Below are 13,967 nucleotides of genomic sequence, written 5' to 3'. Positions count from 1 at the left end.
GATATATCCCACACATAGGAGATTACATTCTCTAACACTAAACAGGCTACATTGTGTCCCATTCAACACTTTTATATCAAGTGTACTGGAAGACATTTTTGACCTGGTAAAGCATTTAAGGAAAGGTTTGTTTTCTGAAATAAAAATATTAAGTTAACTTCTGAGTGGAATTAAATTAGGTGTCACTGAGCCCATATATAAAATGTTAACTTCTGATGACAAAAAAATACTGCATTTTACTGCTCATTCTGAATTACTGTAATGTACCACATTACTCTACAGTACTAGCAGCAGAAATAAATATTAACACTAAATTTAATACAAATGACAGCAAAGCAGTCAATATTGAGCAATGATAAAAGAAAACAGCTCAAGTGATATCCTCAGAAAACCTTTGTAGATTTCACACATCTTTAAAAAATAGGATACACACTTAAGTACAAACTTGCACAATACCTTTAGAATATGCAAAATGGTTGCATGAAATAACTGCATTTTTTCAGAGAGCAGTTTCATCAATACATAAAAACAGTTTATTCACATAATATTCAATCTAGGAGTACTGAAACACATCAATGTCTTGTCAGAATCCATGTCTTGTAACTGATGCTGCTATCACCAGTTTTCAGTATTACAGAAAGATTCGGCAACTTCCCATCATAATTTTCAAGGACTTTGATAGAAAACAGTAAATACTGTTTTACAAAACTGCAGTACTCAAATCGCATTTAAGCATATTGACTAATCTAATGAGCACTAATTAAAGATTTTAAGATCTCTTATGCTGTATTACGAAAGAAGATCCATCCAATAGTCAGTGATAGCCAAAGAAAGCACAAAAGAAATGAGTAAATGACAGAGCTAGCCATACAACTAATTTCATCAGAGAATAGAGTGCAGAACACTTTGAAGGATGTAAACATGCTACCATCGTTTCTGAAATGAAATAAAGTAAGCGGCAGATCCTTTGATTTTAAGCTCCAATCAGGGAGCTGAGTGAAGCCTGAGTATTTCTGCAAAAATACATCACAAGAAACCAACTCTCCCTCTGAGTTTTCTACGTGAAGATTTACAACTTAAATATTTTGCAATCAAAACAGTTTCAAGTTTATTGTTTTCAGTCCAAAGCAATGCCAACTATAGAGATTCTCAATGGATGCAAAAGGAATTGCTATGTATGTTGTACTATAAGTCTCATGAAAGGAATTAAAGTTTGGATGGAAAGGTATCACATTAGAAACCTGCCTAGCTTTTCATAAATAACTTGCCAAATGACTAACTTACAAGTGCTTACTCAAAATTCTAACTCACTACTACTTAGATATATATTCTCCATCATTGCCACAGGGTGTCTATAATTTCCCGTTACCTCTGCTTGTTTGCCTGATCCTACCTAGGAACACTTCTGTATTTCTAACATTACCTTTGCATTTTTTTAAATGCTGACAATCCACTCCTTTCACTGTGTTCTGAGCAAACATAATTCAACGACATTCTGAATCAAAGCTAGTAGTCTAACAATGCAGCTGTTGTTACAACATGCATTGAAAGAGAGTAAGTAGCCTTGCAAGCATATGTTATGAAATGATTTAACTATAAAATGTCCTCTCAATTATAGATCGTAATTCAGGTGGGTTTTTTTCTGTGACTATCTGTTTAACTTGCATGCTTTAAGAAAATTGTGTAATTGTTATTTATTTTGCTTCTATGAGAATACCAGTAAAAAGCTTCCATGTTACAGAAAACTGTCAAAACTGTGCATGAAAATACTCCCATTTGCCAGTTTATTTCAAAAGCAGCATGTTCAAAACTCCAACCCTATCTATCACAATTTAATTACAGCATGCAGACAGAACAAAGACACATCACAATGATCCTCTATATCCACACAAGAAACACAGAGGTGTGCAGAAGAATGATGCTTATACTACCACCACACTGAGTGGCTGACAACCATATGTCAAGTCATTAACTCATTCCAAGAAGTCATGGAATGAGCTGCACTGCAGTCAGAGCTGTGACCTCTGGTCCACATAAACAAGAGATCCCTGTATTTTCCCATGCTCCAAGGAAGATGCTGGGTAGTCACATCAGCCCCATTAGGCACAGCTACCCCTTTCTACTGTGAGGAGGACGGATGCATTTAGCAAGTTCACAGCACAGCTGTACAACTTCTGGCCCCCAACACAGCCCCAACACCACAAAGCTCATGCAAGGAACAAGCCATTCACAAAACAGCAGAAGATGGTGAATTTACTATATGGAAGGAGGCAGCTGCTATTATGTGGGGAAGCATGTCACACTGAACAACCAAATCTTTATTTTCATATTTCCTTTTTACATGTGTGAAAAGCAAGTGTGAAGTTTTGCTGCTCTACTAAAGGATTTTGCTTTTACCGTATGCTGAAATTTTTACTTAGGCACACAGTAAGTAAGGGTGAAGAGAATGCAAGAGAAAGTGCTGAAGGGAAGAAAAGTGAGTTTCAGCAACTTAGTACAAATATAGATGTTGACAACAGCTGTAGAGTTCTCCATTTCCATCAAGCAAATGCTATGGTGAACAGGAAAAGCAGTCTTTAAATGCCCTGTCCACTTTACTCAAGGCTCTCCTCAGCTGTACCACGATGCTTCAAGAAAACCTGTAGTAACAATGTAGAATTTGTAGGAATCATGGTCAGAGCTCCAGTACTATGAGCTCGGACTCTGCCTTAGTGCCTTTGACACATTAGAGATTCTTGTTACCACCTCAGACCATGAGCCCTGTTTCAATTAAAGGCAAAAGAGAGCAACAATTACTTTGAACCGGGAAAATCCTCAGTATCAAAAGACACACTAAAATCTCAAGGTGTTTCATGAAGACAGATAAGAATAACAACAAAAAAAATATCCTGAATTATTTTTTTGTCTTCTTATTCTTTTAACACCAACCATCCTCTTTTCAAGCCTTCCATGTGGAGACTGTCTTGAGGGGTGGATCATGGTGATTTGGGATATCCCACAGTCATTTGTGCCAGAATTGTCACTGTTTCCCCCTGGCTCTCCCACAGCCAAGGGGATACCACAAGAGGTGTAAACTCAGCCTGAGGTCCTGTGGGGTGTGGAGCCAGGATTGCCCCTTCTCTTCAGCAACCAAGGAGAGGGGTCACATGGGTGATAGTGAGTGTGGCTGATCTACAATACTGCTACCCATGGTTTTCAGCACCGCAACCAAAATCTGTCTGCTTGTTTCCATCATTCCTTGCTGCAAGGGAGCCCAGAGCCAACATCTGGGTGCTGCCAGAAGCCAGGGCTATCATCACCTGGGAAGGTCCTATACTCTTGTATCCCAATGCTCCTGCTGGCCACAAGACCACGACTGCACCCTTCCCTGCCTCACTGGAACCCACAAGCACCCTCTGCTGGCTGCAAGGCAGTCATTGCAGCTGTCGTCTCACCAGAGCCACTACTGTCCCCTGGCAGTCATGGTCATCAACACCAAAGGGGGAAAGGGTGACTTAACATAAGAAAACTTTGGGAGTTTTTGTTTGTTCTGAGATACATATATGTATATATTTTTAATTTATTTATTTATTTGCTAGTAAAGAACTGTTTATTCCTTTTCCCCTACTTTTGCCTGGAAGCCTTGTAATTTTTGAAATTGCAATAATTTGGAGGGAGGTGTTGTTTTTCCATTCCAGGAAGGTTTGCATCTTCCTTGGCAGAATATTTGTCTGGCAGATATTCTCCTTAGCAGATTTTAAACCAAGATAAGATTCAATACTCCTGTTCACTGCTGAAGTTTGATTTCAGTCTTGTAGCTTCTCCCAGCCTAAACCGCACTCTGAATATTACTATTTTTATCCAGACTCTGCCTTTTACCACCTTACTCCCCATTTCTGTCATATCAGTAAGGTGTGATACTGCCTTTATGCACCTAATTTGCAGAGATAAGACTAAACTAAGTTTCAGTTAGATTTTACTACATTGACCTCCTTATTCCATCTTGTTAATTATTTTTCAGTAGTTACTGACTTTTGACCAAGTCTCTGAAGTTCTCCACATCACAAAATTTACGACCAGAAAAAGATCTGCCAATATACTAGAATGGATGCACCTTTAAGACAAGCAGTTGAAATTAACTTCTAGCCACGTAAGTGTTCTTTGTCCAATGTGCATGACTGAGTTCTACATACAGTTCTAGGAACATGAGGGAGAGATTTTTATCCCTTTTGCTTTCCTATGCATTTTTCTAAGAGACATTTAAGCATACCCATGTAAGCTTAACAAAGTCTCACTCTGCTTTTCTCATTTCATGCTCCAAAATCCCTCAAAAAGAGAACAGAGAAAATTGAACTGTGCTGTGTTATAAGACTAGGAATCAACCAGCTAACATGGAAAGTCACCACCACAGGCACTCTTAGGCACGCTAGCTGTGTCAGCCTGTTAGCTGTGGGACTTGCTCACACCTCTGCCTTGCACACACCTCCACAAAAAAAGCCATTAAAATGCAGCAGAGTTTATGTCACCTCTGAGCTAGAACTAAATGGATCAACTGAAAACCTCAGTATGTCTTAACAAAGAGACTATGAAAACATGAAATAGCAAGGTAAGTATACAGTAAAGAGAGTAACAAACAATCCTATTTAAATAATTTCAGAAAGGGCAGAAAGCTTCTAGAAGTTTCAACTGCTGTAGCAAACAATGCCATAATTTTAGAAGAGACATTAGAGGAGTGACAATAGCATACCATTCAACACTGAGAAAAAGACTGACTGCCTATTTCATTTTTGCAAGAACCACTAATAAGCAAGTGAAATTCAGCTAAACGTCAAGGAAAATATCTCTTGAAACAACTGGAATTTTTCTTACTGAAGAATCAGAATAGGAAATGAATTCTGGAACTCATTAAAGGCCTTAGCAAAAAATTTTACATGCTAGGTATCTTTGCCCTCAGGTGAAAAATACACCTTTCTTGATTAATTAGTTATAAAAAATGTTAATAGGTCTATATAAATGAGCAGATATTCTTGACAATAATGAAGGAATTTCTAAGATGTTGTTCAATTTCTCTGCCTCATTAAATGTCCCAGAGGCTCTTTCATCTTCCTCATCCTCCTTGCCCCTCACCCTCTTTAATCAAACACAGGTTTTGGTTTTGTGCTCCATTCTCACATCCTCCTGCAAGCTAGACTGTTTTGAGAGAGAGATGTGTCAAATGCACAGATGGATTAACTGCTTCTACAATGAGGAAACCCTGACAGTTATTTTTATGCCAGAAATTAAACCCTCACCTGAATTGTAAACACATGTTCAAATCTTCCAACATGCACTAGGAACAACAGTGGGGGAATATAATCTAGAGTACAACCCATACCAAACAAATCCCACCGTGTAACATAAAAAAATTCTGTGTAAAAATGAGAAAAAGAAAAAACCCATCTGTTTCTACACTGGAATACAGGTTGAGATGATTACTATAGAGGCTTGGTAACATGCTGCTTTTAGAGGAACAAAAACATTTCTCTAGCATCTTTTTTTTATTTTAAGGTATGAAAATGACAAAAAAAAATATCCACAGATGCTTAGAAAGCACAAAAATCCATGCAAGAAAAAAACTATGGGAAAAATTGTGGTTTGAATAAGATATACAAGTAATTCCTTCATTTTCAGTATTAGGCAAGTATCTAACCTTGAATCTTGTAACATCTCTAGTGCTAAGTCTACTAACAGATGGCAATACTGACAACAAAATGACTCACATACGATCATTCCTAAATGTTATGTCATTTATCAATAAAATAACCATATATAGCCTAATAAGCCATAAACACAATTTCTTTTATATGGCTAAACAGATGCATAATTCTATGGAAAGCAAGAGGTAGACTCAAAATAATAACAATAAAAAAGAAGATAAAAATTTCCTACAGAAATCTACATACACATAATTACCATACGATTCCTGAGTTGATTATCAAACGTTAATTATCAAAAAGTTAGTAGTTATCATCTAGCTAAACCTAGATGGTGATCATCTCACTCCACCCAGCTATGCAGCTGCAGCTGAAGTACTGTGCCCAACCCTGATAAAATTTTATACTCATAAAAAACCCACTAACTATTAGCACTTGAGGATGAACAATTATTGCTATTTCAGTTTTAGCAAAAAACTGAACACCAACAAAAAAAATTGGTATGGTGTGAAGTTAGCCTGGAAAGTAGCTGAAAATACTGAAATGTGAACACAAAAATTACTTTTCTGGGTCTGATCTTCTTAAGAACCACTGTAACTTGCCGTAACACACTGTGTACACCAAGTGTCCTGGAAACCTCAATGCTCCATTCCTGAAATATGATTGGAGCTTTGAAATTAATCTAGCAACAATGGGTACATTAATTTGTACGTGTGAATTATAATAAAAACATACCCTATACACAAAAGCTATATATTTCAAGAAAATTATTAAATATTTAAGAGGCCCTGTTAGCTACTTTAGAAAAACCTTCTTAAAGGCAGATTCCTGAGATTTTACCAGAGAAATTAAGATGTGTTTATACATAAAGTAATGAAATATTATTTTTGCCAACTTAAGTATTTCTTGTTCTTTCATTACATATCTCCCCTATTAGCAACTGTCCTGACTTTATCCATCATTACAGAAAGAGTTTTCAGCAAATAGGTCCTGTAACATGTATCTCCACCTCTAACTGTATCTTTATACATATAGATAGAATCACTTGAGTTGAGATGACCACTGGGGATCATCTAGTTCAAGCTTGGACCCTTTGCACCCCCCAGCTCAGGTAGGATGAGTTACATCTGGTTGCTCAGGGCTGTCTTCCATTGGGTCATGAACATCTTCAATGATGGAGACTTCATGACCACTGAGCAATCTTGATCCCCATTTTATCACCCCCACCATAAAAAAGATCCAAACAAACAACAAACAAACAAAAGCATCCTGTTGTATTTAAATGGAAATTCAAGTTTTTCCATTTGTCTCCATTGCCTCTTGCCCTGTCATCGCACACCTCTGAGGTCAGTCTGGTACTCTCATCTTAACCCTTCCCACATGATTTTTATACTCATGTTTAAGACCCACTTAACTTCCTCTTCTCCAGGTGAGAAGTAACTCAAGTAACTCCATGTCTTTCTTGTACTGGTGAGCCCACCACTCAATATCCTACATATGTCTCAGCAGTGCTAAGCAGAGCAGAACAAGCATCCCTCTCAAGCTGCTGACAACACTCTTCCCAAGGACACCCAAGATACTATCAGCCTTCCTTGCCACAGTCATACTGGTGGCTTTGTTCACATCCTCAGGCCCACATGCTCCTCTGCAGAGCTGCCTTCCAGCTGTTTAGCCCCACCACGTGCTTAGGGTTACCAGTCCCTAGTGCCAAAGCTTTGTGTTTCCTTTGTTTAACTACTCAAGATCTCCCACAGCACAATTCTCCAGCCCGTCCACATCACTCTGGATGTCAGCACAACTACCTGGTCTTTCAGCTGCTCCTCTTTCAGTTTTGCATTATCTGTGAACTTGATAAAGGGTGCATGCACTCTGTCCAAGCAGGACACAGTATTGGGCCCGGAAGGCACCCTAGGGGAATACTGCCAGTAATTTGCCTCTATGTGGACTCTGAGCTGCTGATCATCATGCTCTGCTCCTAGTCAACCAACCAGTTTTCTATGCACGTCATGTCTTTTTACCTAACCTATACTCTGTCAGTCTATCCATAAGAAGACTATAGAAGACAGTGTCAAAAGCCTTACTAAAGTTATGTTTAACTCTCTCCCTTTCTCCCTCAAGCCAATCACAGAAGGCTCTTAGGTTGGTTAAGCACAATTTTCCCATTATAAATCCATGCTGATTATTCCTCACCACCTTCAGCACTAAATATGATTTAAAGATAAACTAATTTAATAACAGAAACCTTTTTCTGGTCTATTACTAACAAGACTGATAGAGGATGTATTTTATATAAGAATAAAAACTAGTAAAGACCCACTTCAGTCTTTACATAGTGTATAAAAGCAAATAAAGCAGGTAAAGTGTTTAAACTCTGTTAAGCACTGTTGTATTTTACTAGTACTGACCATACTCTGGAGAGACACTGAGGAATCAACCCTGCAATATTTATGTGCAGCACAAAGACTATATTAAAACAAGATGCTGAAACAGATTTTTTTAAATTTACTTAAGTTAACAAAATAAATTAAGCATTTATACTCTAGCTTGTAGAGTTATGTGTTGAATTTTCACCTTTTACTTAAAAAACCTCTGCCAAGGTACAAAAGGGCATAAGAAAATGCAAATTACTGAAGCTTCTTGCTTAAAGAAAAATACCAAAAAAGGACTGAAAATGCAAAAAACCCAGATAAAGAGGCTCCTCTGTCTCCCAAGACTGTCTTATCAAGACTGACACATGGTACTCAGATAAGCACCAAAAGACCAAAAGCGCACATGCAGAGAGGAAGAGTTCAAAAGTTCAACCATGAAGATCAGGATCTTCAGCCTAAGAGACCACCAGGGACCCCAACAGGACCACCATAGCAAACCATACATGCCTAGAAGGGCGTGAGGCTATTTAGCATGAGAAGCGAGGACAGACAGGGCCAGAGGTTGAATATGCATGGAAAAGTTGTGTAATGTCCTGCATATGGAACACCTTTGTGAATAAAGGTTTGGGTCAGACTGAGGCTCAGGGCACAAGTTTTGGAGAGCTATCTCACCTGTGCCGAGCGCTGACAATACATACCCACTTCATAACTACTCCAAGTTGTGGAGTCTATTTATTTATTCTGCATATCACTACAATGCCTTCCCTTCTACTATGCCTACCAGCAAGACATATTACAAGATGCTTATTGTTTGGGGGAAAAAGTTATGAAAGAAACTGGAAAACTATGGGAATTTTAGAAATTTATGCTTGAACCAAAATATGGAGTCCTATTCTGAAGAGACCTAAGCCCTCACTAGAAAATTTGTGTTCATATTCCCTTCACAATCACGGAACATACAGACAAAAAAAGCAGGAAAAAACACAGCACAGTATTACAATTCTCAATGGGGTAGGCTACTAGGTGAACTTCCAAAGTCCCACACTGGTATTATGGAACTCAATCAACGACATAACATAAAAACTAAATAAGAGTAGATCAAGAGACTCTAGTAACTGTTTAAACAAAATTACATTATCTAATGTTAACTAGAAAACACTGACTAAACTAATGAAAAATCATCCTCAAACTTCTGGCTCCAAATGCTGTCCTATTCCTGGTTTTATTTATCTGAACTTTTCATTTACCTATGAACTAACACATTTACTTACTGCTTCACTTCCTCTAACAAGTTAGGTACAATATTGTTTTGCTGTGTTTAACCACTAATTTAAGACAGTACTTCCAACACCACGTATCCAGCTGGAAGCAGGCTAGAGTACCCACCAACTTTTGAAAAATAAGGTGTTGTCTTCCACGCACAACAGGAATTGATGAAGAAATTAATTATCTAAAAAATACAATATTCTATCCTAACTACATTAACTGCTAAACAAAGAAACCTCATACACTAAAATCTATTGACATGACATTTTGTTTTCTTTATACAGTACCTAACCAAACATGCCTACATTATTTCCTCATAGCTTATAGTGCAACAGATTCATTCATTAGTCTGGAAAAAGGCTGCCTGCAATTATTCAGAAAAAATTTTTTTCATGAGTTACTGAAACAAATGAAGAACTCTCAGCTTGCCACCTTGAACATTCATGTGAAGATATCAGAATTTAACTCTATGATCAGGCAGGAAAAGTCTACTTTAATGCAATCCCTTCTTATTTAGTATTCCTCTACCTTTCTTCACCTTCAGTGCTTTTTCTTACTATGCTGCCTGAACAAGCTCCAAGAGCGACTGTAAAAATATGTATCTGCTCTGGGCAAGATTTGTTTTAATCAGACAGCATTTTTGACAGTCTATTTCATTTTGTGTGGTTGATCACTTTCAGATTTCAACTGATTTCCATTTCAAATTAATAAGCACTGCTCAAAAAATACTGTATGAAAATGCCAGTTTTGCTGCAATACTAGAACAGCTCTTGCCACATTAATGCAATGTTAGGACAGAAAATAATTTTGTCAACTAAGATTTTAAGTCAAATACATAACAATCAGCATTCATTTATTCATTAAATCCAAAGGCATTTTCTTAAGCTATTTGCACCTCTGTCACTGAGCTCTGCAAATGGGGCAGAAAGCAGGGAAAAAATTACCTAAAACAGTTGCCCACTTTATTCCCTAGTATCCTGTGCGTCCCACCTACCATTAATCTGCAATATAAACACACCACTGCTGTGCTACATAAAAATGAAAACTCCCCGCCACACTTGAATAGACAAGCCTCATGTTAGTTTCACTCTAGGTCAGAGATTTAAAAAATCAACCCTACTGGGGGATTCTGAGTTTGCTAATAAAGAGAAGGTCTTATATGTTAATATCCTCCCATGGTTTGAATATTAAAGAATACACACTAAAAGAACACATATTCCCCAAACCTCCCTGAGCAAACTATATTACAACATCCTTATGCGAACTGCAGAACCTGCAGGTGCTTCATTTCCCATCTCTTCATACTAGTCACTGTGAAAGCCAGATGGCCAACTTTACACTATTTAAAAGTATACTCATGTTTAAAAAAGCACTTCTTAACATCTTTACAGCCTAAAAATTAGAAGACGAGGAATTCATACTGTATTTGGTTTGTGTTCGAGCTTTTTTGTTTGCTTTGGGCTTTTTTTTTTAATTTGCAAAACAAGCTCAGAGAAGCTTGTTATAGAAGCTATTACAATTTTATGTCCTACTTAAAAGGACAATGGCTCCTGAAATCCTAAGAGTATGTAACGTAATGCTGAAGTTAACTCTGTCAGTCAAGTTATGACAGAATATAAGGAATGAACCCAAAATTTCACAGATTTTTAGGTTAACTTTCTGACCTATCTATATATATCTCTTTAAATACAAATGTATGTTACTCCCTAAATTATCCACTATACTTGTAAGAACTACAAGAACAACATATTTATAGAAATTATACTAATGAAAAAATGTAAGCCTCTGAACCATTTCATTTTGGGGAGAATATGATAAGGAAATGGAAGAAAAGATTTATTCTCTATTCTAATACACACCTTGGAAATGCTTTGAGTAAACCTGTAAATCTTCTACAGTGAAATCCAAAGGCTGTGTTTAGAGTACTTACTAATTTCATGGATTCTCTATAACATTACCCGATCTTATATTTCACACAACTTCAACAAAGAACTAGTCTGCCTCTAGTGGAAGATTCTATTACTACCACTAAAGGAATCTAAATTAACCTGATGTACGGATAAATACAATAAAACCTAACTATAAGTTTACAGTTTATTCCAAATGTCTCCTCTCTCCAAGCACAACCTATATAAAAACAACTCTAAATTGGTTGAGCAGCAAGGTAGTTAAAACATTTATAAAAATACCAATCGGTTAACACTTTTAAAATTAAGAAATTATTTTAATTCCTTTTAAATCCATGATGCGAGAATTGAACTGCCTGAATTTTTAAAAAGATCGAACATGTGGACATTACTTTGGTTGATTATATATAAATTCGAAAAGGTAAGTTATCTTTTTTTTTTCAGCAGAAAGCAATACAATACAAAATGATGACATGGTAAATAAAGTCTTTTATGCCATGGATTTTTTTTTTCTATTTACTATTTATTTGTTTTTCTTTAGAAATTAAGGTTATGACTCTACTGTGAAGGGGATACCAGTGACTGGAAAAGTCTCCCCAACAGGTAGTTTAAACCACAAGCAGAATACCTCACTCTTCCTGGCAGCCTCTGCAGTACTGCTATGAAAACTTGCAAAAAACTAACTCAGTCGCCCTTTTCCCGTAAGCTGATCCCACTCAGTACAGGAGGACCAGCTCCCCGTGAAGGGGAAGGAGTCCAACCTCCCTGCTGCTGCCGCTCACTCTCCCGACTTTCGGGTGGGCTGCGCTCCGCAGACTACGGGCAGTGTCCCCGCGAAGCAAACTTCCTGCTGGAACGGAACCAGAGGAGGGAGGGAAGGTGACGAGGTGGGACGCAAAGCTCCTGCGAGACTTCCAGCCGAGTTTGACATACACTTTTCTCGGCTAGCGGTGGGGGGTCGACAGCACGGTACCCACTCCCCACAATGACTGAGGCGGGGGCGGTGGGTACTCACTGATTGGTGGGGGGCGCGTTGAGCGGAATGGCCACCTCTTCTTCCTCGTACTCCGGTCCGTCCAGTGAGTCTCCCTCGTCCACTGTCCCCAGCCCCCCAGCCAGCGGGGGCGGTGGTGGCGGCGGCGGCAGCGGGGGGAAGCCTAGATCGGCAGCCCCAGCGGTCGCTGGAGGGGCTGGCCCCGCGCCCAGCTCCAGCAGCCCCAGAACCGAGCACAAATCCGGCCCGCCTGGGGGGCCGCCGCCGACAAGGAAGAGGCTTTGCGGCTCCGGCGCCCGGCCACGGCACAAGGCGGGGCAGTGCCCCAGCTCTCCTGCTGCGGCGGCTCCCGCCGTCCCGGCGACAGCGCCCGAGACTCCCTCCTCACCCGTGGCCTCGGCCGCCATCATGTTGAGCCTCGCCAACGGCCTCACGCCGGGGAGGAGGCGACAAAGGGGCTCTGGGCCCCTGCCCCCAGCGCGCCTCCCCCCGACGCGGCAGGCAGCGGACTCGGGAGGCGGCTGAGTCTTCCCGGCGGAGACGGGCCGGGAACAATGCCCGGCTGGGCGGGGGCTGGACCGCTCCACAGGGCCCCGCGCGGCTGCCTCGGTCCGCGACCGCCCCAGGGAAGCGCCGCCCTCCTGGGGAGCTCCGCGCTTGCGCGGCACCTCTGCGCCTGCGCGGGCGGTACAGCGCCGGCCGGGCGCAGATAGCTGCGGATAGCTACGGTTATGCGGTCTAGGGAAATAAAGGGCTCGTTCCGCGGTCGAGTGGGTGGGAACGTGCGGGGGTAGGGTCGGATTCACTAGCTCAGCCCAACATAAGTACTGTAACTCTGGACCCGTATGATCCAGTGCCAGATCCGGAAGCCTTTTGAACACCTCCAGGGATGATGACTTCATTATCTCCCTAGGCAACGTGTTCCAATGCCTGACCACCCTAACAGTGAAGAAAAGCTATTGGGCGTCTTCCAGCTCAGCTTATTCTGTATGATTCTGTATAATCTGAATCTCTTCCGTCTCAGTTTGAAGCCATTTCCCCTGATCCTGCCACTGCAGATACAGTAGAAGAAACCAGTCCCTACCTCTCTATGCCCTTCCTTCAAGTATTGATAGAACAAGTGGAAACGGTTTTGTCAAGGGGACATTAGACTGGATGTTAGGAAAAAATATTTTATTGAAAGGGTGGACAAGCACTGGAACAGGCTCCTGGGGCAGCACCTGTCAGTGTTAGGTTCATGGTTAGATTTGATATGGGTAGTATTTACCAACCTTAATGACTTTGATTCAATTCTAACTATGGATTTTAAAAATACATCCTGGTGGTACCGTTTACCTTGTAAGAACTGTGACTAAGAGTCTGCTTTACTCTGTACTTCTCTGAAACTGTATTTTTGTCATGTTACTCAAGCTTGCAAACTCTCAATCCCACCTTAAGCAAATCTATACCTAAACTTCACTATCAACCATTTTTCTCCCTAAAGTGGGTTTCTTTCATACATCAGCTTCACTTCATACCTCTGGGATCAAGAAGACATCATGTGATGGCCCTTACCCGGCAGTACAGTATGTAGCTATCTTCAGATTTTTTTGTTTTTTTCCTCCCAGTGCTAAAAGAGCTGACAAATAGCAGCACGTTTACACTTGCATGCTTCTCTGCAGTTCTCAAAAAGCATCTAAACATTCAGGTTTTCAAAGCTTTGTGTTACCCAAAAGTATTAAGTTAATTTTTCCTGAGGCAATTAGAACAATCTACTGCT

The 13,967-nt window shown here is 39.9% G+C and overlaps 1 protein-coding gene across 1 annotated transcript in view; it reads right to left on the bottom strand.

The window, feature by feature from the left end:
- The window catches only part of RASA1 (RAS p21 protein activator 1), a 52,600-nt gene extending 39,866 nt beyond the window's left edge, over positions 1-12,734 (bottom strand). The window contains exon 1 of the mRNA XM_021546209.3: positions 12,230-12,734. Coding sequence (XP_021401884.1) covers positions 12,230-12,618 — 389 coding nt within the window. The 5' untranslated portion in view covers positions 12,619-12,734. The remainder of the gene's footprint in view (positions 1-12,229) is intronic.
- Positions 12,735-13,967: the final 1,233 nt, after the last annotated feature.

The sequence above is a fragment of the Lonchura striata genome, chromosome Z (assembly GCF_046129695.1).
Source record: "Lonchura striata isolate bLonStr1 chromosome Z, bLonStr1.mat, whole genome shotgun sequence".
NCBI lineage: Eukaryota > Metazoa > Chordata > Aves > Passeriformes > Estrildidae > Lonchura > Lonchura striata.
The sequence above is the reverse complement of the archived record's forward strand: the minus strand, read 5'-3'. Positions and strand labels throughout refer to the sequence as shown.